At 49.6% G+C, this 24,136-nt stretch overlaps 1 protein-coding gene across 1 annotated transcript in view; it reads left to right on the top strand.

Moving 5' to 3' along the window:
* Window positions 1-24,136, top strand: part of LOC146868874 (bile salt-activated lipase-like) — a 69,206-nt gene that overhangs the window by 6,667 nt on the left and 38,403 nt on the right. The window contains exons 2-4 of the mRNA XM_085613899.1: window positions 1,639-1,792; window positions 6,473-6,595; window positions 13,078-13,275. Of these exons, the coding sequence (XP_085470025.1) occupies window positions 1,639-1,792; window positions 6,473-6,595; window positions 13,078-13,275 (475 nt within the window). The remainder of the gene's footprint in view (window positions 1-1,638; window positions 1,793-6,472; window positions 6,596-13,077; window positions 13,276-24,136) is intronic.

The following is a 24,136-nucleotide window of genomic DNA, read 5'->3' as shown; positions in this document are numbered from 1 at the left end:
AAAGCCATCATGACCAGCACCCTGGTTACCTCGCAGACAAGCTCGCCGTCTCTGGTGGTCCTTGGGACTCCTGCAGCCAAGAGACCAAGAGAATGCAGACTAAGATGTGTAAAAAACACACCGTGCAGCTGGTCTCCATCTATGCACCCTGACTCTGGAGCCGCATCCCCATATCTGTCAGGAGAATTGACGATGCATCTCTGTAAAGAACACTACATCACAATGCATCAACCGTCCACAACCAGCTGCTTCTTACCACTCCCTGACTTTGTCTTGGCCTTGTGCAGTAATCTGCTGCCTTTTTGCTAAAGTTTGCACTAGAAACACAGTGTAGATGAAAACATTCATACATACAAAAATGTGAGGTGGGGGGATGGGCAGTGCCTACTGTCCTTACCTCTTTGGTACTATTTCCCAGAAGGTAATTTCTGGAGTTAGGAATTTTAAATTAACTCCTGTTTGATTTTTTCCCTATCAAAAGAGGAAGTTGATAAGAGTTGTTTTGTTGGGTAAGAGAGTGTGTCGCTTGAAAGTACTGTACACTCTGCTCTACTTCACAATATCTACTACTCATAGGTTTTATTCTCCAAGTCCCACTGGCTGGCCTGCACAGCTCTCGGACGCCTCTTGTTTGGTGCCATTTCATGCTCACATTTCTAAATGGACTGTTCCATTCTAGTGGGGGTGGCCGGTGCTCCTATCTCGGTGCACTCCTATTCTTTTTGTTGTTGCTAACCCTCTTTCTCCTTGCTCAGGTGTGACTAGGACCCTCTTATTTTTTTCTAACTTGCAGGATTGATAAACCTAAGAATTAATTTCAAATACCAATGTTTTGAAGGCTTCCTACATTTTTAACCCCTTGTGTGCGCACAATGGCTCCCGGCCGTCATGCATCACGGTGGGCGTGTGCGCACGACGGCCGGGAGCCGTCGTAATCCCGCCCACCGTTTATTTCTTCCGCACAGCGGGGGAAATAAACCCGCACCCAAGGGGTTAAGTATCTGGTTCAAAACAAACAATGCTTTCTTCGGATGGCAGCGTGCTGGACCCTAAAGAGGCATGTTTGGGACAGATCTCATGACTGCCCTTCCCTCAAAATTATAGCCAGCTGGGTCGCTGCTGCTCCTCCTCATATACCCCCGTTATGCACCCGCCCTACAGAATGCTGCTCATCCGGACCCCCTACCACCATTAAATACACCCACTCATCTGAGCCTTGTCACCCTCACACCATCAAATAGATACAACTTGTTCAGCTACTACTGCTCCTTTTAAATGCACACTGAGACCCTGTAGCTGAGTAAGCACAGCTCATGTTAAGGGTACAGTCACTGCACAAAGAGCTACAGCTCGTCGGGTCCCCTAAAATGCACACAGCTCTTTAGGCTAATCTGTGTGTTGGAAGTCCTGGGCTCAGAATTCTGAAGATGGCGGCCTAGTGCATGGAGCTAAACCCCATGCATGTACAATGCACTGTGAGTGACAGTGTGACTACTTTACCTGGGGAGTTAATTGGTCTTTGGTTTGTGGAACCCTCTCCTCTTGATGTGAGCAGTCTCTCTAATTTTTTTACATTTATGCCCCGTCATTGCCGCCTGAGACTGCTCTAAATCTCTCTTTTCCGCCCACTGTACTCAGCTTGGAGTCGTATACACTGAAGGAGGCATGGTCGAGGGGACCAACAAGAAGCTCGGACTCCTATTCGCCGACTACGTTGATATTTTCAAAGGAATCCCCTTCGCTGCTCCCACTAAGACCCTTGAGAAGCCGGAGCCGCACCCTGGCTGGAAAGGTAAGAAATGCCCACCTGTCTGGCCCCTTCTCCAGGGCTTGGTCACTTTTCATCTTCTCTTCGAAGTTTCAACTCAGCTGGAAAGATAAACCGATGCCCATTTGTCGGGCATCTGCTCCTGGGCTCGGTCCCTCTTTGTCTTCTTTTCATGGCCACATCCCAGCTGGAAAGGTAAGAGATGACCACCTTCCCCAGAGCATGGACTCCTGTTCACTGTCTCCTCAGACCTGCCGCCCAGCTAGAAAGGTAAGAAATGCCCACCTACCCAGCACCTTCCTCATGCCATGGGTTCCTGTTCATTGTCTCCTCAAGTCTAAAGCCCAGGTGAAATGATAAGAGACGACCACCTACCACGCACCTTCCCGGGGCATGGGATCCTGTTCACTGTCTCCTCAGAGCTGCAGCCCAGCGGAAAGTTAAAAGATGCCTGTCTGACTGGCACCTTCTCTTGAGCTTGGCACAGTTTCACCTCCCAGTTTTCTTTACTCTTTATTTTTACAGTGTTCTGTGGATATTCTTGATATTAGGCAGGACCCATGGGGCATTAATTACAACATAAATTTGGAGCTCATATAGTAGCCCAAAAATCTTAATCTCTTTGTGCAAGAGACCTGTACAAAATATTTGACCCTGGTAGATTTTACATTAGCTGTGATAGAGCTTGGCCCTCTGAACTCTCTGCCTGGCGTCTTTTGGTGGATCCTACGTTTATTGATCCATTGGGTGCTCTCTTGACAAAACTCTCCAAGCTAGAACGTGTAACTTTCATTGCTGTACATTCTTAGATAGAGCCTTGGTTCTCAATGTTCTGGAGCTCCCCTCTACCCCCTCCCCACCCCATGACGTCTAAATCTCTTCTGCCCAAAGTCCTCCTCACCTCATGACGTCTAAATCTCTTCTGCCCAAAGTCCTCCTCAGCCCATGGTTTCTAAATCTCTTCTGCCCAAAGTCCTCCTCACCCCATGGTTTCTAAATCTCTTCTGCCCAAAGTCCTCCTCACCCCATGACTTCTAAATATCTTCTGCCCAAAGTCCTCCCACCCCATGACTTCTAAATATCTTCTGCCCAAAGTCCTCCCACCCCATGACTTCTAAATATATTCTGCCCAAAGTCCTCCCACCCCATGACTTCTAAATATCTTCTGCCCGAAGACCTCTGATGGCCCCATCATCTCTACTTTCCTCCTCTCATTTTAATCACAAACGTAAGGTTCTAAATTAGATGAACTGTAAACTGGGCGAACACCTGCCATACTTGGCTGAAGGGTGTCTTGCTTTATCCGTATAGTTTTCTCGCGTGTAGCATCCTCCGAGTGTGGCTCTCAAGAGTCTTACTTGCCTCTATTCAACTCAAAAACTCTACCCTGGAACCGTATGAAATGCACTAAAGCAACACCCTCCCTCACTTCTCAGAGCACTGAACCTGATGTATCAAGAGAAGACCAACAAAGAAAAGAAATCGACACAAACAGGCATCAAACCCCTTTGTGCTCTTAGGTTCTCTTTGCTGCCTCCTTTATGCAGAAAATCACAACTACATCCAAAAAAGGGCTAGTGAAAAAGGCCGGTCAATGCGAACAATGTTTAGAAGAGCTTAACTCCAGCTAGAGAAGGTTCCCCCTTTCCACAATGATGCAACCACCCCTTCAAGGTCTCCAGAAGGATTTGGAAGCAGCCAGCAGGGCGCATGCTCAGGGCGGACACCAACACCCCCTTGTTAGGCAGAGGTCTCGGATATGAGCTGTGAGGGGGGCGTTGGGTCATAGACGCTGGATGTTTTTTGACTCCCTGGGTTGTTGTCACTCAGGGCTCTCTAGACACTTTCATCCTAGTCTGTATTGTGTCCCTACTCGAGATATCTATAACCACTGATGGGGCAAACGAGCAGTCCTACGGGAAGGGCCCTGCAGGACTGTGGAGGCACATACAAGGAACCCGTCTCCCTTTCCTTCTCGGGGGGAGGAGGCTGGCATGGTGTTGACATGGTGGGCCCAGCAATGCTCTCAGCTTGGAGCAACTCTCTAATGGCACATGGGTGGCACAGCATCTAGCACCAGAAGGGAGGGGACTGCCCGGGGCCCAACCCACGCCTACCAGAAAGGAGGGGACAGCCCGGATCCGAACCCACGCCTACCAGAAGGGAGGGGACTGCCCGGGGCCCAACCCACATATGCCAGAAGGGAGGGGGGCTGCCCGTGACCCAACCCACGTGTACCAGAAGGAAGGGGATTGCCTGGGGCCCAACCCACGTGCACCAGAAGGGAGGGGACTGCCCGGGGCCCAAGCCACACGTACCATAAGGGAGGGGACTGCCTGGGTCCCAAGCCACGTGTACCATAAGGGAGGGGACTGACTGGGTCCCAACTCACCCACACCAGAAGGGAGGGGACTGCCCGGGGCCCCAACCAATGCATACCAGAAGGGAGGGGATTGCCAGGGGCCTAACCCACCCACACCAGAAGGGAGAGGACTGCCTGGGGCCCAACTCACCCACACCGGAAGGGAGGGGACAGCCCAGGGCCCAACCCACTCACCCACACCAGAAGGGAGGGGACTGCCTAGGGCCGAACCCACTCACACCAGAAGGGAGGGGACTGCCAGGGCCCAACCTACGCACACCAGAAGGGAGTGGACTGCCCCAGGCCCAACCCACCCACATCAGAAGGGAGGGGAAAGCCCAGGGCCCAACCCACTCTCCCAGACCATAATGGAGGGGCCCACCCACAGCAGAAGGGAGTGGACTGCCTGGGGCCTAACCCACTCACCCACACCAGAAGGTAGGGGACTGCCTGGGTCCCAACTCACCCACACCAGAAGAGAGGGGACCACCCGGGGCTGAACCCACTCACACCAGAAGGGAGGGGACTGCCTGGGTCCCAACCCACACACACCAGAAGGGAGGGGACTGCGTGGGGCCCAACCCCCACACCCCAGAAGGGAGGGGACTGCCCGGGCCCGAACCCACCCACACTAGAAGGGAGGGGACTGCCCAGGGCCCAACTCACGCATACCAGAAGGTAGGGGGCTTATTCGAGAAGTTGCATGGCTGGGCCTGGCCCCGCCAGGCAGGTGGCAACTCTTCCCTCACAACTCCATGGCGATTGTGCTGCTCAGGGAAGTGACAACAACCTTTCAGCCCACTAACCCCACCCAGCCACTACTGCCCAATCAACTTCTGCTGACGCATGAGTGGGATTGGGCAATGTGGTGGCAATGGCCATTCACCATAGGCGCTGGAAGTAGGGAAGCTGCAGCACCCCCCCCAAAAAACATGCTGAAATTCGGAAAGTCATTGAGCAATAAAGAGGCCCTTGAACTTTGTTTATATTTTGTCCCATTTTTTGTGCTTTTCAAAGAGAGAGGTCAAAGGTCAGACTGATTGCTCCTTATTCTATTACAATGTAGATTGGGGCTTTCTTTCTTTGACTGCAAAGTTAGAGGATTTTGTAAAGTAAACTATCTCGCAATCTTGCTGCGATAAAAGGAAAGGCTGCAGGGGTATAGTATTTTTTCTAACACACAATCACATTTAACTACCTGTAAATTAACTATACAAAATGTTTTTTAAATGACAGCAGTTGGAAAGCACAAATAAAGCACTTATTTTGTAATTCAGCAGTGTGATTGATACAAAGATTTTAATTGGGTTAAAACAACTAAAGACACTGTATTTGGTGATCTTCTAAGGATAACTATTTGATGAAAACGGATTTGCACACATTATTGTTTGTCATTTCCAGTAGCGGCTGCTACTAACCGGTGGTGGGCAGGAGGTTGTTTCACAGGGGTGAGGGGAGGGTATGAAAATAGATAATAAAACCCCTTACTGGTGCGGTGCCGCATCGCAGTCCTCTTCGCCCGCTTTCAGGACTCCAGGGCAGGAAGGAGGAACAGGAAGCGCCCAGGGTTCCACATTCTCCTAGCCAATCACGACGCTGATAGCAAGGTCGTGATTGGTCTGAGCGCCATGGCGCTCACAGAGGGAGTGGGAGCTTGGGGATGTTCTCCACCCAGGCTGTAATGCAGCCTGAGTGAAGAACAGGCAAAGTGCGCATGACTGTTTAGCCGACCCAAGACAGTCAGCCAAACATTCATGCGCACTTAGGAGAGTGCCCACCACTCCCCCCCCCCCCCCCCCCCTCCCCAAACCAGCTAGGCAAGGACGGAAAAAATAAAATGATCATAACCATGTGTTATTATCATTTTATTTTTCCTTTTTCACCTGCTCACAGCGGAGGAGCCGCCCCTGGTCATTTCAACGAGAACTGTGATGTCTGTCTGTGATTACAGTGCGCTACCACACCGTGCTTTGGTAATATATGTGTGACAGACCTCCTTCATGTACTTACCAGTTGTCTCCCCACCGCTGGGAGTGAACAGCTTTTCCCTCTAGAGGCCACAGGGACTTGGCACACATTCACCATAAGTCAACATGACACACAGATAATTCAGTGACCTGGTCACTGCAGTCACTCGCTCACTAGGAAGGGTACTCTACAGGAACTCTGAGAAATGGTTTTGTTTACCAACAAGTGTCCACTCTGAATTGCTGTGAGGACTGGTGTAGAGTCAGTCACAAGTAAGTCAGCCTGGAAGCATAGGATGAAGGGGTCATGAAAAGAGCTCTTGAAAAGTGTAGTTGTCAATTTCTTTTGGACTCATCTTTTTTTTCTTTTTTCAGGAACGTTGAAGACCCAAGAATTCAAACCCCGCTGTTTGCAGACCAAACTAGACCAGTCTGAAGCGTTTGGGAGCACCGACTGCCTGTACCTGAACATCTGGATCCCACAGTCCAGAAAAGGAAGTAAGTGGGGTGGGGATCACCTGGCAAGGACGATGGCCTCTGGATCCAGGCCTTCAAAGACTGCTGCCTCTATCTCTATGCTGGGAAGGACTGCAGAGTCCAGGCTGACACCGGACGTGACTTCCTGATCAAGACAGAAAAAACCTCTGACCTTTGGATCCAGATGCACAAAACCCATGATCTCTCGATCCAGGGTCACACAGCCTGTGGTCCATATATTCCGGGTCAAACGGGCCATGATCCCTGGAACCAGGCTTACACAGGCCGCGATTCAGGCTCACACAGCACATGATCCCTGGATCCAGGTTCACAAAGCCTTCGATCTCTGTGATCCATCAATCCAGGCTCAGACAATCTGTGATCCCTGAAGCCCGTGATTTAGGCTCACACAGCACATGATCCCTGGATCCGAGCTCACCCAGCCTGTGATCTCTGGATCTAAACTCACCCAGCCTGTGAACTCTGAATCCAACCTCAACCAGTCCGTGATTGCTCAATCCAGGCTCAGACAATCTGCGATCCCTGGGTCCAGGCTTACACAGCCCGTGATCCATGCTCACACAGTCCGTAATCTGTGAATCCAGGATCACACAGTCTGTAATATCTGGATCCAAGCTCACACAGTCCGTGATCTCTAGATCTTGGCTCACACAGTCTGTGATCTCTGGATGCATGCTCACACAGTCCATGTTTTAATGAACATCCAGTGATCCCTGGATCAGGGCCGATGTAAACTGTGATCCTTGGTTTCATCCTGTGATCTCTGGATCTAGGCAAACAAATTATGTAATCCTTGGATCAAGCCTGTGAACTCTATATTCCGGCAGACAAAGGATGTGATCCTTGGATCCATGCTCACACAGCCTGTGATTCTGGATCCAGGTGCACACAGCCAATGATCTCTGGATTCAGGCTCACTCAGCCCATGATCTCTGGATCCAGGCTCACTCAGCCCATGATCTCTGCATCCAGGCTCACTCAGCCCATGATCCTTGGATCCTGACTCACTCAGTCCATGATCTCTGGATCCAGGCCCACTCAGTTTATGATATCTGGATCCTGACTCACACATGCTGCGATCTCTGGAGCTAGGCTCACACAACTGGTGTTCTCTGAATCCAAGCTCACACAGTCCATGTTCTATTAATTAATGAGTAAACCGCTAGTGATCTCCGGATCCAGGCCGATGAAAACCGTAATCCTTGGATTTATCCTGTGATCTCTGGATCTAGGCAGACAAATGATGTAATCCTTGGATCAATGCTGACACAACCTTTGATTCTGAATCCAGGCTCACACAGCCCATGATCTCTAATTCCAGGCTGATACAACCCATGATCTCTGGATTTGTGACTTCCATATTCAGGCTGGTGCAGCCAAAACGTCTGGCTCCAGGTTCACTCAGCCCATGATCTATGGATCCAGGCTCATTCAGCTTGTGATCTCAGGATCCAGCCTCACTCAGCGTGTGATCTCTGGTTCCAGGCTCTCACAGCCTTCGATTCAGGCTCACACAGCCCATGATCCTTGGATCCAGCCTCACACCTCCCATGATCCTTGGATCCTGACGCACAGCCCATGATCCTTGGATCCTGGCTCACACAGCCCATGATCCTTGGATCCTGACTCACACAGCCCATGATCCTTGGATCCAGCCTCACACAGCCTGTGATCCTTGGATCCAGGCTCACACAGTCCATGATCCTTGGAACCTGTCTCACACAGCCCATGATCTCTGGATCCAGGCTCACACAGCCCATGATCTCTGGATCCAGCCTCACACCGCCCATGATCCTTGGATCCAGGCTCTCACAGCTCATGATCCTTGGATCCTGGCTCACACAGCCCATGATCCTTGGATCCAGCCTCACACAGCCAATGATCCTTGGATCCAGCCTCACACAGCCCATGATCCTTGGACCCCGGCTCACAAAGCCCATGATCCTTGGACCCAGGCTCACGCAGCCCATGATCCTTGGATCCAACCACACTCAGCTTGTGATCTCTGGATCTTGACTCACAGAGCTTGTGGTCTCTGGATCCTGACTCACACAGCTTGTGATGTCTGGATCCAGGCTCACTCAAGCCATGATCTCTGGATCCAGCGTCACTCAGCCCATGATCTCTGGATCCAGACTCACACAGCCCATGATCCTTGGATCCAGCCTCACCTACCTCATGATCTCTGGATCCAGCCTCACCTACCTCATGATCTCTGGATCCAGGCTCACTCAGCTTGTGATCTCTGGATCCAGGCTCATACAGCCCATAATTCAGGCTCATGCAGCGTGGGATCTCTGGATCCAGGCTCCCACAGCCCATGATTCAGGCTCACTCAGCCCATGATCTCTGGATCCAGCCTCACTCAGGACATGATCTCTGGATCCAGGTACTCGCAGAGTGTGATCTCTGTATCCTGACTCACACAGCTTGTTGTCTCTGGATCCTGACTCACACAGCTTGTGATGTCTGGATCCAGCGTCACTCAGCCCACGATCTCTGGAGCCAGCGTCACTCAGCCCATGATCTCTGGATCCAGCGTCACTCAGCCCATGATCTCTGGATCCAAGCTCACACAGCCCGTGATTCAGGCTCACACAGCCCATGATTCAGGCTCACTCAGCCTATGATCTCTGGATCCAGGCTCACACAGCCCGTGATTCAGGCTCTCACAGCCCATCTTTCGATTCATGCTGACACTTCTCATGGCCTCTGGATCCAAGCTGGTGAGCCCCGTGGTCAAGCTCCAGACTGACAACACCCACGACCCCTGGATCCAGACTGAGATACCCACAGCCTCCAGATCAGGGGCCTCCAACCTTTTCAGTAATAAGAGCTACTTATGTTCAAGTAAAATCATCCCAAGCTACTAATAATATTAGTGCCGTACACATAAGAAAAGGTTATATTAGTGGCCACCCTATGCAAGATTACCAGCCGTGATCACCACAGTGCAGAATTACCAGCAGTAATATTAGAAACATTTTTTTAATTGTGAATGCCTTTACAAGAGTAATACAGGACAGCCACAGCTGCAGTGCCCCTGGCACCAAGGAAATTATAGTAATGTAATAATATTAGTCCTAAATCTCCCAATGCTGCATGATTTATCATTCAAATTTCAGCTTTAAATATAGTATGGGAATTATGGGATTTGAAAATACACACATTTTCATCTTGAATATTCGCGTTTCAATTTTGGGAAACATATATTAATTCAACCAAGCAAAAAGCTTCTTGTTTAGTAGGCTGGATTTCACACAGGAGAGCTACTCACGGGTAGCTGGCGAGCTACCAGGGGCTCACGAGCTACTCGTTATAGAAGCCTGCTCCAGATCCGCGAATGTGCGGCGCTTTGTGCCCAGAAAAGCTGCAGAGAACCATGCAATGGCCAACCTCTACATGCGCGTAGTTCACCAGAGGCTACTGGTGGCACGCAGGGGCCACCATCTTTCTGGTTACACCAGGGCTTGCACTTCACTGCTCGTGATGCAGTGTGGGCATATTCCAAACAGCACTCTCAGGGTAGAGACTGTGGCAGCATCATGTCTGTGCCATGGGTCACAAAGACATAACTAAACTGGGTTTTGTGCATTGTTTTAGCCTGGGGTCCACATATTTCTAGATGCACCTATTTATGTGGCTAAGGGAATGTTGGCAGATAAAGGGCCAGATTTAGAGTTGGGTGGTAATAGAAGATCTCCCGCCTTCACTTAGCAGAGGGTTAACAGTTACCACACAAGCCAAATTAGGCCCACACTCATTTGCTGAGAAACAATCATTGGGCAGCCATCTTGGATTTTGCCATTCTCTATGAGATCTACTTATAATAACATACACCATAGGTGGGAGTGTGGTCCAAGCTGTGAGACGTGTATTTAAAAAGTGAGACTGTTGTCGCTGATGTGTTACACACGAGTGAGGTTGTGTGCAAGGCAATGTGACTCACATCCGAAAGAGTCAGATTTGTAGCATTTGGGTGAAAAGGCATTTTAATAATCTAAGGAGTATAACAAAAAGGTATTTTTTTTTAATGGAAATCACACATGATGTGTAGTGTAGTTACTGTTCAATCAAGGCCAGCTTTATGGCAGGTGGCCCCTGTGCAACAACTTTTGTTGCCACCCTCCCAATTGCCTCCTGATTTATGGATTCCCTCACTACCACTCTCCAAGGGTGCCCCCCATCTCTGCATAGCTCCTCTCGCACACGTGTTTAATTTCTTTTATAGTGCTTCTAATGCCAATGCAGGGCTTCAGAGCCCTGTAAGTCCCACACACAGTGTGACAAAGAATCATACAAGTGTGTAAATGAATCTCTAGGAAACGTTATCTAAGACAATGAGTACTCCTACGAGTCACGTGTCTTCCATAATGGTAGGCAGTATATTTTAAGAGTGCTTGGTCTCAAAAAGCACCAACTCAGGATTTAAAACGTAACACATTGGCGGGGGTTGGCGTTAGTGATAAGATTTATTTCTACCCAACAAACCGTTCTTTGCAACCAAAGACGGGGGAAAACATAAGGTTCTAAACCTATGTCTTTCAGTGCATGCAGCTGTTTGATAGCAGTTCATAGCTCACTGGGCTATGTTAACTTATGAGCCATCTACATAAAATACAATTCTGTGATATGCAAGTCACAGGTGCTTTGTAGCAGGTATGTTTGTCCTCTGCACTACATTAGTAGAACTTTATGCGAAATCGTCCATATTGATTTTTAATATTTCCTTTCTGTCTTTGCTCACTTTAATTATCAGTCAAGTGTCTTCAGCCCAGTCGTAAAACACATTGTAAAGGGTTTTCTTCTAACATTTACTGTTTAAAGTATGTACTAATAAGGGAAAAAAATACCTGCGTTAGGTGATTTTTCAAAACTTTTTACCGGCCAGAACATGAAAAATGGCGGTATAAAACAGGCCTGGTGGCAACCTTGCACACGGCCTGCCTGCAGAGAGTGCTAACACTTTCTCTTCTATTTTGTAGCCTCCACCCACATGTCCTACCTCTAGGAGGCGCTGTCACCGTCTCTTCTCTCCTTCAGTTTCCACCCACGTCCTACCTCTAGGGGGCGCTGAATCCTTCCTTCTCTAATGCAGTTTCCACCCACATGTCCTAACTGCAGGGGGCACTGACACCTCCTCTTCTCTCCTACAGTTTCCACCCACATGTCCTACCTCTAAGGGGCGCTGTCACCTTCTCTTCTCTCCTGCAGTTTCCACCCACATGTCCTACCTCTAGGGGGCGCTGTCACCTTCTCTTCTCTCCTGCAGTTTCCACCCACATGTCCTACCTCTAGCGGGCGCTGAATCCTTCCTTCTCTAATGCAGTTTCCACCCACATGTCCTAACTGCAGGGGGCACTGACACCTCCTCTTCTCTCCTGCAGTTTCCACCCACATGTCCTACCTCTAAGGGTCGCTGTCACCTTCTCTTCTCTCCTGCAGTTTCCACCCACATGTCCTACCTGTAGGGGGCGCTGAATCCTTCCTTCTCTAATGCAGTTTCCACCCACATGTCCTAACTGCAGGGGGCACTGACACCTCCTCTTCTCTCCTACAGTTTCCACCCACATGTCCTACCTCTAAGGGGCGCTGTCACCTTCTCTTCTCTCCTGCAGTTTCCACCCACATGTCCTACCTCTAGGGGGCGCTGTCACCTTCTCTTCTCTCCTGCAGTTTCCACCCACATGTCCTACCTCTAGGGGGCGCTGAATCCTTCCTTCTCTAATGCAGTTTCCACCCACATGTCCTAACTGCAGGGGGCACTGACACCTCCTCTTCTCTCCTGCAGTTTCCACCCACATGTCCTACCTCTAAGGGTCGCTGTCACCTTCTCTTCTCTCCTGCAGTTTCCACCCACATGTCCTACCTGTAGGGGGCGCTGAATCCTTCCTTCTCTAATGCAGTTTCCACCCACATGTCCTAACTGCAGGGGGCACTGACACCTCCTCTTCTCTCCTACAGTTTCCACCCACATGTCCTACCTCTAAGGGGCGCTGTCACCTTCTCTTCTCTCCTGCAGTTTCCACCCACATGTCCTACCTCTAGGGGGCGCTGTCACCTTCTCTTCTCTCCTGCAGTTTCCACCCACATGTCCTACCTCTAGGGGGCGCTGAATCCTTCCTTCTCTAATGCAGTTTCCACCCACATGTCCTAACTGCAGGGGGCACTGACACCTCCTCTTCTCTCCTGCAGTTTCCACCCACATGTCCTACCTCTAAGGGGCGCTGTCACCTTCTCTTCTCTCCTGCAGTTTCCACCCACATGTCCTACCTGTAGGGGGCGCTGAATCTTTCCTTCTCTAATGCAGTTTCCACCCACATGTCCTAACTGCAGGGGGCACTGACACCTCCTCTTCTCTCCTACAGTTTCCACACACGTCCTACCTCTAGGGGGCGCTGACGCCTTCTCTTCTCTCCTGCAGTTTCCACCCACATGTCCTACCTCTAGGGGGCGCTGACATCTTCTCTTCTCTCCTACAGTTTCCACCCACATGCCCGTCATGGTCTGGATTTATGGTGGAGGCTTCCTGCTGGGGGCGAGTCAGGGAGCCAATTTCTTGGGCAACTACTTGTACGACGGTGAAGAGCTGGCAGTGCGCGGCAACGTCATCGTGGTGACCTTCAACTACCGCGTGGGGCCCCTGGGGTTCCTGAGCACCGGAGATGATAACGCTCCAGGTAAGGCAGAGACGTTTTAAGGCGTGGGCAAAGTGGGCGCTGGCCCAGGGCTCCAGGTTTTCAGGGGGGCCCTGAGAGAACCAGCTCTGCTCTGCAGAATCTTGCCTTGATGACTCATAATTCTCAATTTGTTTTGAGCATCGTTTTTCTTTGGTTTACTGTTCATGCTGGTGGTGCATGGAGGTCTATTACAGACCTTTTGCAGGGAAATGTTTTATTGGTTTTTCAACACCCGATCCAAGATCCATACAAAAAGTTGATTTTAGATCAATTAGTTCCTCACATATAAGAACTGTGAGGTGTTTACAGAGATTATTTGCAATAATATTAGTGAATTGCTGCTGTATGACAGTATTGAGACCACGCATCACTAGCCCAGACTATTAGATGAAAACATATTTAGACTTTGGATTAGTATGACTGTGCGCTGTCAGTGACCTGGCCCAAGAGGGCATGAAAGAGTTAAAACTGGATCTTAATTCAAAGCTGTCTGGACAGGGGCCGTTGGCCTCTAAATCCCTAAGATGTACCTAAGGTAAGGGTCACCAATCTAAGGGTAGTACCACACACTTAATGGTCAGTGCTGATGCCTGTGCGGCTCGAAGGCTGGGAGATGCCGGGGCGAGCAGTGCAGCTATTGGACAGGAAGGCGGAAGTCCAGTAGACCTGCCTTATCTGCAGCACCGATCTCTGTTGTTTGCCACCTCTAAATTAAACAATGAAGGCAGGGTCTTGCACTCTTCAGCGCCATAAAAGCTGCCTTAAGGCGCTGCAAGGGACAGGAGCAGACGAATGACATAGGAGCCTTGTAAATAGAATGACCTTCCTCAAAATACTAGAATTTCACCAGGATGGTGCTTTGTGGGTAGCAGTAGCCTTAGCCATCTGGACCACTGTTTAGGGGAGTTGGTGAAACATGGTGGGCAAGAGCGCCAACGAAGGACCGCGAGAGACAGTCCTTTAAGTGGGATGAGAAAGATGGGGGCTCTCTTAAGCAGGCGTGGCCAAAGAAGCATAAATGATATATAGTTTGGCAGGGGCGTGGCCTGTGTAATTATGGGTGTGCATGAACCATGAGAACTACACTTCTGTGTGTGATATATCACACCACCTGACCCGTATTTGGGTGCCTTTCTCTGAGTTTTCTGCAAGTGCGTCCAAATACATCACAGAACAACGAACAAATAAACCTAAAAGAAGCCAGACCTACTGCCTTTAAAATCGCTTGTTGGCAGTGATTTTTATTCATATGGTATAAATGAGTAGTCGCCCCCTTGTTTTTTTTTGTTCCCCTCACATTACTCTGTAATCTCACACTTTCTCTTCCTTCTCATTATCGCTATCTTTTCACACCCTCCTTCCACAGGAACTTCTTTTTAGGTCTGGATTTTTGATAGGACAGCTTTCAAACGGACCTACTGCTAACGGTTTACAGAGTGGGCATTAGGTCCACCCCTTTCAACCGTTGGCTTTCTTTGACCAATTTCATAAAAAGGACCAGTGTCATTTGAGCTGTCATAAGTGATGTCACCATTTCATGAGTGATGTAATATGTGAGGTCATAAGCAGTGCATTGTGGGGGCTTAAGTTATAGTTAGCTCAGGTAACTATAACTGCTGAATTTCTATGGTTTGGTGCGAGTGAAATCTGAGCCTAACTATAACGTCCCTATAACCTTCATTTTTTTCAGTGAATTTCTAAGGTTTTTTTAAATTATATTTCCTAACTGTAATGTCCCTGTAACCTTTGTTTTTTTTTAATGATTTTCTATGGTTTTTTAACTAGTAGTCGCATTTTCAGTGTGGTGGAGAAAGCGTGCAGGACCTCTGGTCAGCTCTCAGGAATCCCTCAGTGTGGGACTTACTGGAGGTAACAGGAGGGCTTTTTGGCCCCCTACTGTCCCTCAGCATCAAAGAGGATTTCATCCCTCAACCAGTAGTGCACCAGGAGGCACGTCTGCAGAGTGGTGGAGAAGGGGGGCATGGCCTCCAATGACCTCTCAGCAATCCCATGGTGTGGGACTTACTGAGTCAAGGAAACTTCATCCCCCAACTATTAGTACACCAGGAGGTGCGTTTGCAGAGAAGTGGTGAAGGGGGGGCATGGCCTTCGGTGACTTGCCGGGGCTTGCTTTTTAAATTTGTTTTATAGGGGAAGGGGGACTCCGTGGTCCCCCTTCCCTGGGCGGATTTCGGCTTCGGGGACACCATCCATGGGGGCCAGGCCTATCTGGATTGGGTGAGGGGGTCCACACTGCCCACTTCCCCGGGCCAATTTTATGCCCGGGGACCCCATTCCCCAGGGCCCGGCCTTTCTTCTGGGGTCCCTGGCCCCACCTAGGGCACCCAATGACTTTTTTTGAGGACCGTGGGTGAAGCACAAATATTGCCCCTGTGTGTGTTCCATTTCCCCCATACCCGGTCCATTTCTGGGGGTACCCCCTGCTTTTGTGGACCACCTTTTCTGCGATCATGCACCAGTCCATATCCCGCTCCCACTCTTCCCGGGTTGGTGGCTCCGGCACCCCCCACCTCCCGGCAATGTTTCATTTGGCGACCATAAAACCCTGGGCAGCCCAAAGTTGATCCATGCGGGTCATGTCAGAGGCTTCCCACACATTAACCAAACACTATTTGGGTTTCACAGGCATGGCAACACCACTAACCCCACTCACCCCTGCCACTACGTTCTTCCAGTATGTTTGGATAACCAGGCATTCCCAGAGTGCATGGTAGAAGGTGCCAATCCCCCACATCTCCTTCTACACTCAGCGTCGACACTTCTTCCCATCTTAACCAATGATGTGCATGAGATGTATGTTCTGTGGAGGATCTTTAATTGGATTAACCTCAGATGTGATGATATGGCAACTTCCGCGAGGAGGATAAAGCATCGCGCCTGTCATCCTCCGCTAGGTCCCCAGGTCTATCTGCTAGCGCTCATGTAGCTGTTGCATTGGGTCAGGAGTGTTGTCGATTATTTTGCGATACGTGAGTGCAATCATTTTACGGTCTAAGTGTTCCGTGAGCAACCTGTCCTCCAGAGGTGAGGCCTCTGGTACTTCACCCTCCGTTCGGAGCACTGACTTCAAAGCGTTTTGTATTTGTATGTATCTAAATGCCTCCCCAGCCAATAGTTCATATTCTTGATGTAACTCTGTAAACGTGCATATTTTTCCTTTTTTGACAAGGTCCTCCACTGTTGACAGGCCAATGGTATCCCATTTGTCTAATCCTCGATATCTGATTAGCTTGCCCAGTATCTCTGTATGCCACAGAGGTGTGCTCAGCGTGACTTTATTACACCAGCCTAGTTTTCTCGTGACGGCGTGCCATAGGGCCACTGTTAGGCCCGTTGGGCATGTGAGTTGCTGCCTACTTGATTTCATATACAAGGCCTCTCTAAATCCCCCATTGCCCATCAAGCACCTATCCATTCAGCAGGCCGGGTTTTGCTGCATGCCGAACACCCATTTATTATTGATTGACAGCTATGTGGCCCAGTAATAGACTAGAATATTTGGTGGCGCTATCCTTCCGTCATACCACCCCCTGACCAGCTTAAGTGCTGCAATACCGGGCGGTTCCCCATCGCATAGCAGTGTTCTGACTTCCCCGTTTATCGAGTTGAAGTACGTTTCAGGGACGCTGTACGGTGTATTTTGTAGGGCATATAGGAAACTGGGTTGTGCTATCATTTTGTATAGTGCTGCGCGCCCAAGCAGAGATGTTGATAGTGCTCCCCAGTGTCGGACGTCACCTAGTAAATGAGTCAACGGGCCTAGAAGGTTTTGTTCATGAAAAAGTGTTGGGTCGGCCGTCACAAATATTCCTAAATAACAAAAACCTTCTGTCTCTATGGTCACTCCACATTCCGCCGGGAGGACCGGTGTGGGCCCGTGTAACAAGTATATTACAGACTTGGACCAGTTGAATGGTGTATCCAGAATACCTCCCAAAGTTGTAACAAATCTGCAGGACCCTGTCAATGGAGGCTCGAGGGAATGCTAAATATAATAAAATGTTGCCTGCATAAAGTGAGATTCTAATCGCGTATCAGTGGATCCCCTCCTATCCAGCTCCCCAAGGGCTCTAGAATCAGTGTAAATATAATAGGTGACAAAGGGCAACCCTGTCTTGTCCCACAGTGCAGAGTAAATGTCCCTGATGTATGGCCTTTCACCACTACTTGCACAAGTGGTCCTGCATATAATAGCCGGATCCACTCGACATACCTTTTTTCAAGACCCATACGTTCCGAGACAGCGAACATAAAGGGCCATTCTACCGTATCGAAGGCCATACGGGCATCCAAGGACAGTATGGCAGCACTTTCCTGAATAGTGTCTTTCCTAGCGAGGACCTCATTCAATCGCCGCAGGATTAAAGCTGTATTCCGGCCTGGCATGGATCCGGACTGGTCCGGGTGTATTCATTTACTCACTATTGGGAGAAGTCGAGTCGCCAATACTTTGCCAGGATTTTAACCTCAATATTGAGTAAAGATATGGGGCGGTATGAGGCAAAGTCCGCAGCCGGCTTCCCCTTCTTATGGATCATGAATATGGAGGCCAGACGTTGCTCTCTGGGCAATATCCCAGTACTTTGCTCTCGAGATACATATTGAGCTGGTGGGAGCCACTTTTGTGGCAGTTAGTTTGAGGGGTTCTATCGGAAGGCCATTCGGTCCCATGGCTTTCCCTGGCCTGTATGCTGTGTATAGCCGCCGTTATTTCCTCGATCGTGAGGTCTGCATCAAGTAATTGTTGGGCTTCCGTGGTTAATGTCGGGATCTGAATATCTTTCAGTAGTTCCCGCGATTCATCGGTTGTGAACGAGGTTACAGGGGAATATAGTTTAAAATAGTCTGCAAATCCCTCTGCTATAACTTGGGGATCCCTCATCCATATCTCATCCCGTCCGTGTATGGCCGCGATCCAGCTCTAAGACATGGTTAGCTGTATCATCTCATGTATTTTTAGCATCTTGCTCCCTTTTTAGAATATTGCGCTCTAGTTCTTCTAGTTTTTGCACTTCTCTTTCTTATGTCCCACAGCAAGGGAGAGAGCCTGACCCTTTATCACTGTTTTATAGGCTTCCCAGATGATTCGAGACGATTGGACTGAACCCACATTTCCGGTAAAGTAGTTATCTGTGGCTTTAATAAGATTAGTTTTGAAGTGCGGAATCTTGAGGCACCATGGGTTAATTGAGATTGTTCTGCGAGTGCGGGCAGTACCAGCCACATATCGAGGCGATATTGGGGTATGGTCCGAAAAGCCCCGGGCAAGATGGTAAATTTCCGTGAAATAATGTGCTTTATCAGCCAGCGTCAGAATATGGTCTATTCGTGATATGCTATTGTGCGCTGCAGAGTGAAAAGTGTATTGGTGCGTTTTTAGGTGTGCCTCGCACTTCACATCTACGAGGTCCAGAGAAGCCAGGAATTCAACCATAATGGTTTTGCCTCGCGGATTGTTTTTGGGTGGGAATCTATCTAGTTGCTCACATAGAGTCATGTTGAAGTCACCACCTTCCGGTAGATCTAATATCATTTTTCTCATATCTGGTAATGCCACACTGTGTAGTGGCAGAGGTATGTTTACTAACATGATGTTTACGAAGTGACCATACTCGTCCGTGCGTGAGTGTGTCACTATGAAAGGAAAACTTTTCCTCATTATTATCCCCACCCCCTGGATCCAGTGGTGAAGCCGGAGTGCACCACTAATTTATATCGCCATCTGTCCAGTGCCCTGCATGTGTTTCCAACAAAATGGGTCTCCTGCAACAGAACAACTTCCAGTGCATACCGTTTAATATACTGGAGAACCACCCCTCTTTTGAGTTTGTCGCCTAACCCAGTGACGTTGCAGGAGAGCAGAATAAATGCTGTCCCGGTTTGGCTCAGTTCAGAAGTGTCGAGCAATGCTGGTGTTTGCTCTCCTACGGGTGTTGGGGCGCAATTATGTAGGGCATCCCGCTAGATGCCAGTCTAACCCGCTCCTCCTCTGCACTCCTTACTTCTCGTCTAGAGCGGGTGACGCAATAGCATGGTGCCCGGCATGGGCCGCCTCTCGCCCCGGTTCAGGTTCCGGCTACAAGGACTTTGCAGCAATCGTGGGGCCGCGCAGATCAGAGGGCACATCCCAGCCGCCATCACTCCGGTCTTCACTGCTTCCTCCCGGCCGCACGGCCACATGAGCTCACAGCCCTTTGCTACACACAGGCCACAAGTCAAGGCGGGTCAGAGCCGCCAGTCAGCTCATTTCTTCTGGGCGATCCCAGCTGGCGACATCCACAGCCCCCGCCCGAGTCGAGTTTTAGCTCACAGGCCACAGGATTAGTGCAGATATGTAGGGGTTTAGGAGGTTAGAGATGGAGCCGCAGTAGTGTGTGGCCATCTTCTCCGGCAGTTGGACACGCCCCCTCAGGGCATTATTGGCTCCAGGAGGGAGACCGTGCGGTCTCCCTTTCTTCTTGTAGGGCCTTCCCTGGGAAGATGGCAGTCCCCGGGACCTAGAACAGCTCAGGAGGGGGGTGCGTGGCCTCCTCCCATTTGAAAAAATAATATTTTGGGCCTGTAGAGATGGTGGTCCCTGGGCGGGTCCCTGCGGCCCCCCATTCCAAAATAAACCGCCCCGGGGAGGTGGTGGTCCCCAAGGGTGAGGGTAGGCAAGGCCCCACAATATCATTAGTATTAACCCCAGGGATGTGGCGGTCCCCAGGGCTGTGGGGGAGGCCGCATAGGCCTGCCCCGCATAACATCATAAATAGCCCCGGGAAGGTGGCGGTCCCCAGGATGCGGGGGTGCCATGGTCACCCCCTGCATATTTAAAAAGAAGTGCCCCGGGGAGGTGGTGGTCCCCAGGGCTTTTCTACAGCATAGGTGGGTGCCCCATGCGCCCCCCTCCTTTATATTTATAAATCCTGCGTGCCCCCGGGATTTGGCCCACCCAGAGGCTTCCTTACAAAGATGGGCAGGAGCCCACTCCTTTTTTTTTTCTTTAAATTTTGCTCCGAATCCGTGGATCCACCCGCGATTTCACAGCAAAGTTGATTAAATAAATGTTTTTAACCTTTGGCAGGGACCCCGTGGCACCCCGCCACCAGTTCTACAGTGGCAGGATAGTCCTACCCTGCCCCCTTTCTTTCTTTTTTACTCTTTTTGTGGGGCTCAGCTCAAGTCGAGTACCAAGATGGCTGGCAAAACTTCCTGGCTGAAGTAGTGTCCGCCAATCAGATTATGGCACCGGGGACAGTTGAATCCGCAGAGGATCCACGTCCCTAGATATACTCATTTGTTTTCCGGTTAATATCTCCCAAACTACTGAACGGATTTACACCAAATCACAAAAAGCATGATTTGCATACCAAGATCTAGCTACCTGACAAATTTGGTGTAATTCTGTCCAGCAGTTAGGTCTGTAGGCTTGTAGGTCCTATGGGAAAACAGCTTTTGGGACCTCCCTTTTCTCTGCCCCTGCTTCAAGAAACACCCCAAAACTTTCCAGACACCATCTAAAGTACTGGTCAAATTGTTTTGGAAAGTTTCATGGCGATTCATCAGCCGGCGCAAAAGATATAGGCAACTGAAAATGACCTTTTTGATAGAAACTCCGTCCTAACTATAACCACCTACTGGCGACCGCCAGTAGAGTTTGTGTGTTTGTCTGTCTAGCTGTTGGTCCAGAAAGCGACCTTTTGTAAATTGGTGTAACTCCATTCAGTAGTTTTAGAGATATTAACAGAAATACAAATTCGTATATATAGGGACGTAAAGGATCTGCGACCCCTCCCAGTTTCATGCTCAAATCTGATTGGCTTCAAATCCGAAAGAATCGGCAGCCATTTTAGGACTGAGCTTGAGCCAAGTCCCAGATTTTTTATTTTTTTTTAAAGAACAGGGGTGCAGGGCAGAAAAAACCTGATCCCCTGGCCTCTTAGGGAGAGGGTTTTTTTTGGGAGGGGGGGGTGGGGGGGGGGCGCGAGGTCCCACATGGCCAAAAAAGCAGTTTAAAAAAAAAGAATTCGGCTGGAGTAGCATTGGATGATGATCGGCAGAGTTCTTTTTTAACGAGTCGCCGGCTCCTGTGGTTCGTTGCTAATCAGCCCCCGAGGGGGCCAAGTCCCGGGGGCTTTTTAATAAAAAAGAAAGGGGTGCATGGCCCCCCTCCTGGGGCTTATTAATGCCCAGGGGACCACCACCTGCCTGGGCCTATTTACTTTTTTGGTGGGGAGCCTCTCAGACACCCCAGCCCCGGGGACCAACACCTCCCCAAGGCTTTTCCTGAAAAATGGAGAGGGAGCCGCACTGACCCCACCCCCACAGCCCCATGGGCTGCCACCTCCCTGGGGGTTTCATTTCTGTTAATGCAGGGGCAGGTGCCCCCTGCCCCTGCAGCCCTGGGACCACCACCTCCCAGGGCAAAATCCAAGAAGGAAGGGGGGAAGTGCGGCCTCCCTCCTGGCCGGCTCCTGTTATGTCCCAAGGGGACCACCACCGGGACATAGCTGTTTCTTATAGCTTGGCGGGAGCTTTACTGCTCCCACCAAACCATAGCAAACGCTCCGCTTCCAGCAAGTGAGAGCATTAAAAATGCTTGTGCTTGCTGGAAGCGAAGCAAAATTGCTTTCACAGAGAGGGAGCTGCAAGCTCAGCAGTTCCCTCTGTGTGGAAGCAATGTCAGCTCCTGCAGGAGGTAGGGAGCTGGCAGAGACTGTGGGGGGGCCTTCAGAGCCCACACAGTCCCAAACAGTTGTAAGTGGGTGCCCTGGTTGGGACTAGGGCACCTATAAGGGGATATGGTCCCCATGGCCAAAATCGGCCTGGGATGGGGGCTGTAGCACATGTCACTAACCATGTCATGAGTGATGTAATATGTGTGGTCATAATATTACTGGGACATAAGTCATAGTTAGCTGGTTTTGTATGAGTGAAATATAAGCCTAACTATAACCTCCCTGTAACCTTTGTTTTTTCCAGTGAATTATATGTATATTTCCGGGGTTTCACTTACCTGATATATGCTTACATTTGTGTTCTAAAGGCCTATGCGTGGTAAAGGCATACATTGTAAAGTCATACATCACTCCTTCACAACCTTTCCCATAGAATTAGAATTACAATTGCTACATATGTGTCATGACTTTACGGAGAGGCCAATGATTGGTGAGCGTGTAGTCTCAATACCTTTTATGACATGCGGTAGACACTGTGTATCACATGCTCTACATACAGTATCAATCATGCCACGCCAAGAACACCCATCCTCACACTGAACTTACCCAGGCACTTAGAGGTGACCCAGTGTACAGTATGTGTTATGTATGTATTGGTATTTTTATATAGCGCCAACCTAGCTAGGAAGCAATGGAGCACAGTACATTAATTGGGGGGAGGCAAACTACGAGATTGTGTTAATCAAACAGGGCGTATTAATACATGAATCATATGTTGAATGAAGAACAAAGCTATAGAACACATCTGGGAAAAGAATATACTTGTAGGAAATAGGGGCAAATATAGTTTCCAACATCAAATAAAACATGTGAACTGTGACATGGACTGCATCACTGACTTGAATTACCTTAAGGGTTCTTGCACCCGTTTTCGAGGATGAGGTCGGTGTTTTGCTTGTACATTTAAGGGCATGATGTATAAAGAGCCCAGGAGGGACACATGTCAATGCCCGCTTTTGAAGGACCCACGCTCACCTAAAACCTGGAATTGAGGCACGGCTATAGCAGAGAAGACAATGAACTGAAAGTAAACATGGCGGGAAGAGCTAAGCTTACTTTCTGTAATTTAACTGCGTCTCTTTCCTTCGCCAGTCAGCAGCAAAAAGAAGACTGTTAAAGGACAGAGGGTGGCACAAGGGATTAACCCTATCGGGTCATATGGGGTTCAAGGGTGTCATGTCACTTCTGCTGCCCGTGATGTTTTGGTGAACAATGTCCATTATCTCAGCTGAAGGTGGAGTTGAAGGGAGGGGACTAGCTGGTGGTTACAAGGTATACTGCCCACTGGCGTCCGGAGGTACCAGGGCTCTTGAGACTGAGCACAGAGGCATCAGTGTTCCAGCAGGAGCCCTCCGCACAGTGCTGGTGGCCAGCCCCTAGCTCTCGCAGAGGTTAGAAGGCCCCTCGAATGGGCTTCCACAGTTAAAAATGTCAAGTACGGAGCAAGCGTGACACTAAATCTTACTACTCATAGGTGACACCTCAACCAATCACCTTGTCCCCCTATACACATAAGTGTAGTAGCTATTTACTTGACCAATAGGATAACGTTTGTAGTTTTGTCAAGAGATGGGAAGATCCTTTAGCAATGTGACAATATCTACTGGGTTGCTGAGGTACACTCTTTCCTTTCTAATGGCATGTGCATGACAAGTTCTGGAATGCATATTTATAATATGGGACAGCAAGGCCATGCAAATCATGGCTGTTTCACTTACAGATGTGTGGGACAACAGGGCTTGGGTTTTTGGGCCAGTGTTGCAGCATACAATAATGAAGAGCCTGGATTTGTAGATATATGTCTCATTCATCATCCTCAGGCACAATACTGATTAGATGGAGGACCGCCCCTCCCTATTCAACTGTTGCCTATGAACCTCCTACCTGTCCATACCGCCCGGGGACTCTTCTGGGCCTGCCTTTGCAGCCTCTCACAATAGAGCTCCCCCCCCAACAGCATATAAGGAACCTTTTGCCTGCTGCCTATGGGTCTCCTACATGTCCGTGCCGCCCGGGGTCTCTTCTGGGCCTGCCTTGGCAGTGTCTCACAGAAGAGTAGCCTACCTGCACATAAGGAACCTTCTTCCCTGCTGCTATGGGCCTCCTACCGGTCCATGCCA

This window comes from Triturus cristatus, chromosome 1_2 (genome assembly GCF_964204655.1).
Source record: "Triturus cristatus chromosome 1_2, aTriCri1.1, whole genome shotgun sequence".
Classification (NCBI taxonomy): domain Eukaryota; kingdom Metazoa; phylum Chordata; class Amphibia; order Caudata; family Salamandridae; genus Triturus; species Triturus cristatus.
The sequence above is the reverse complement of the archived record's forward strand: the minus strand, read 5'-3'. Positions and strand labels throughout refer to the sequence as shown.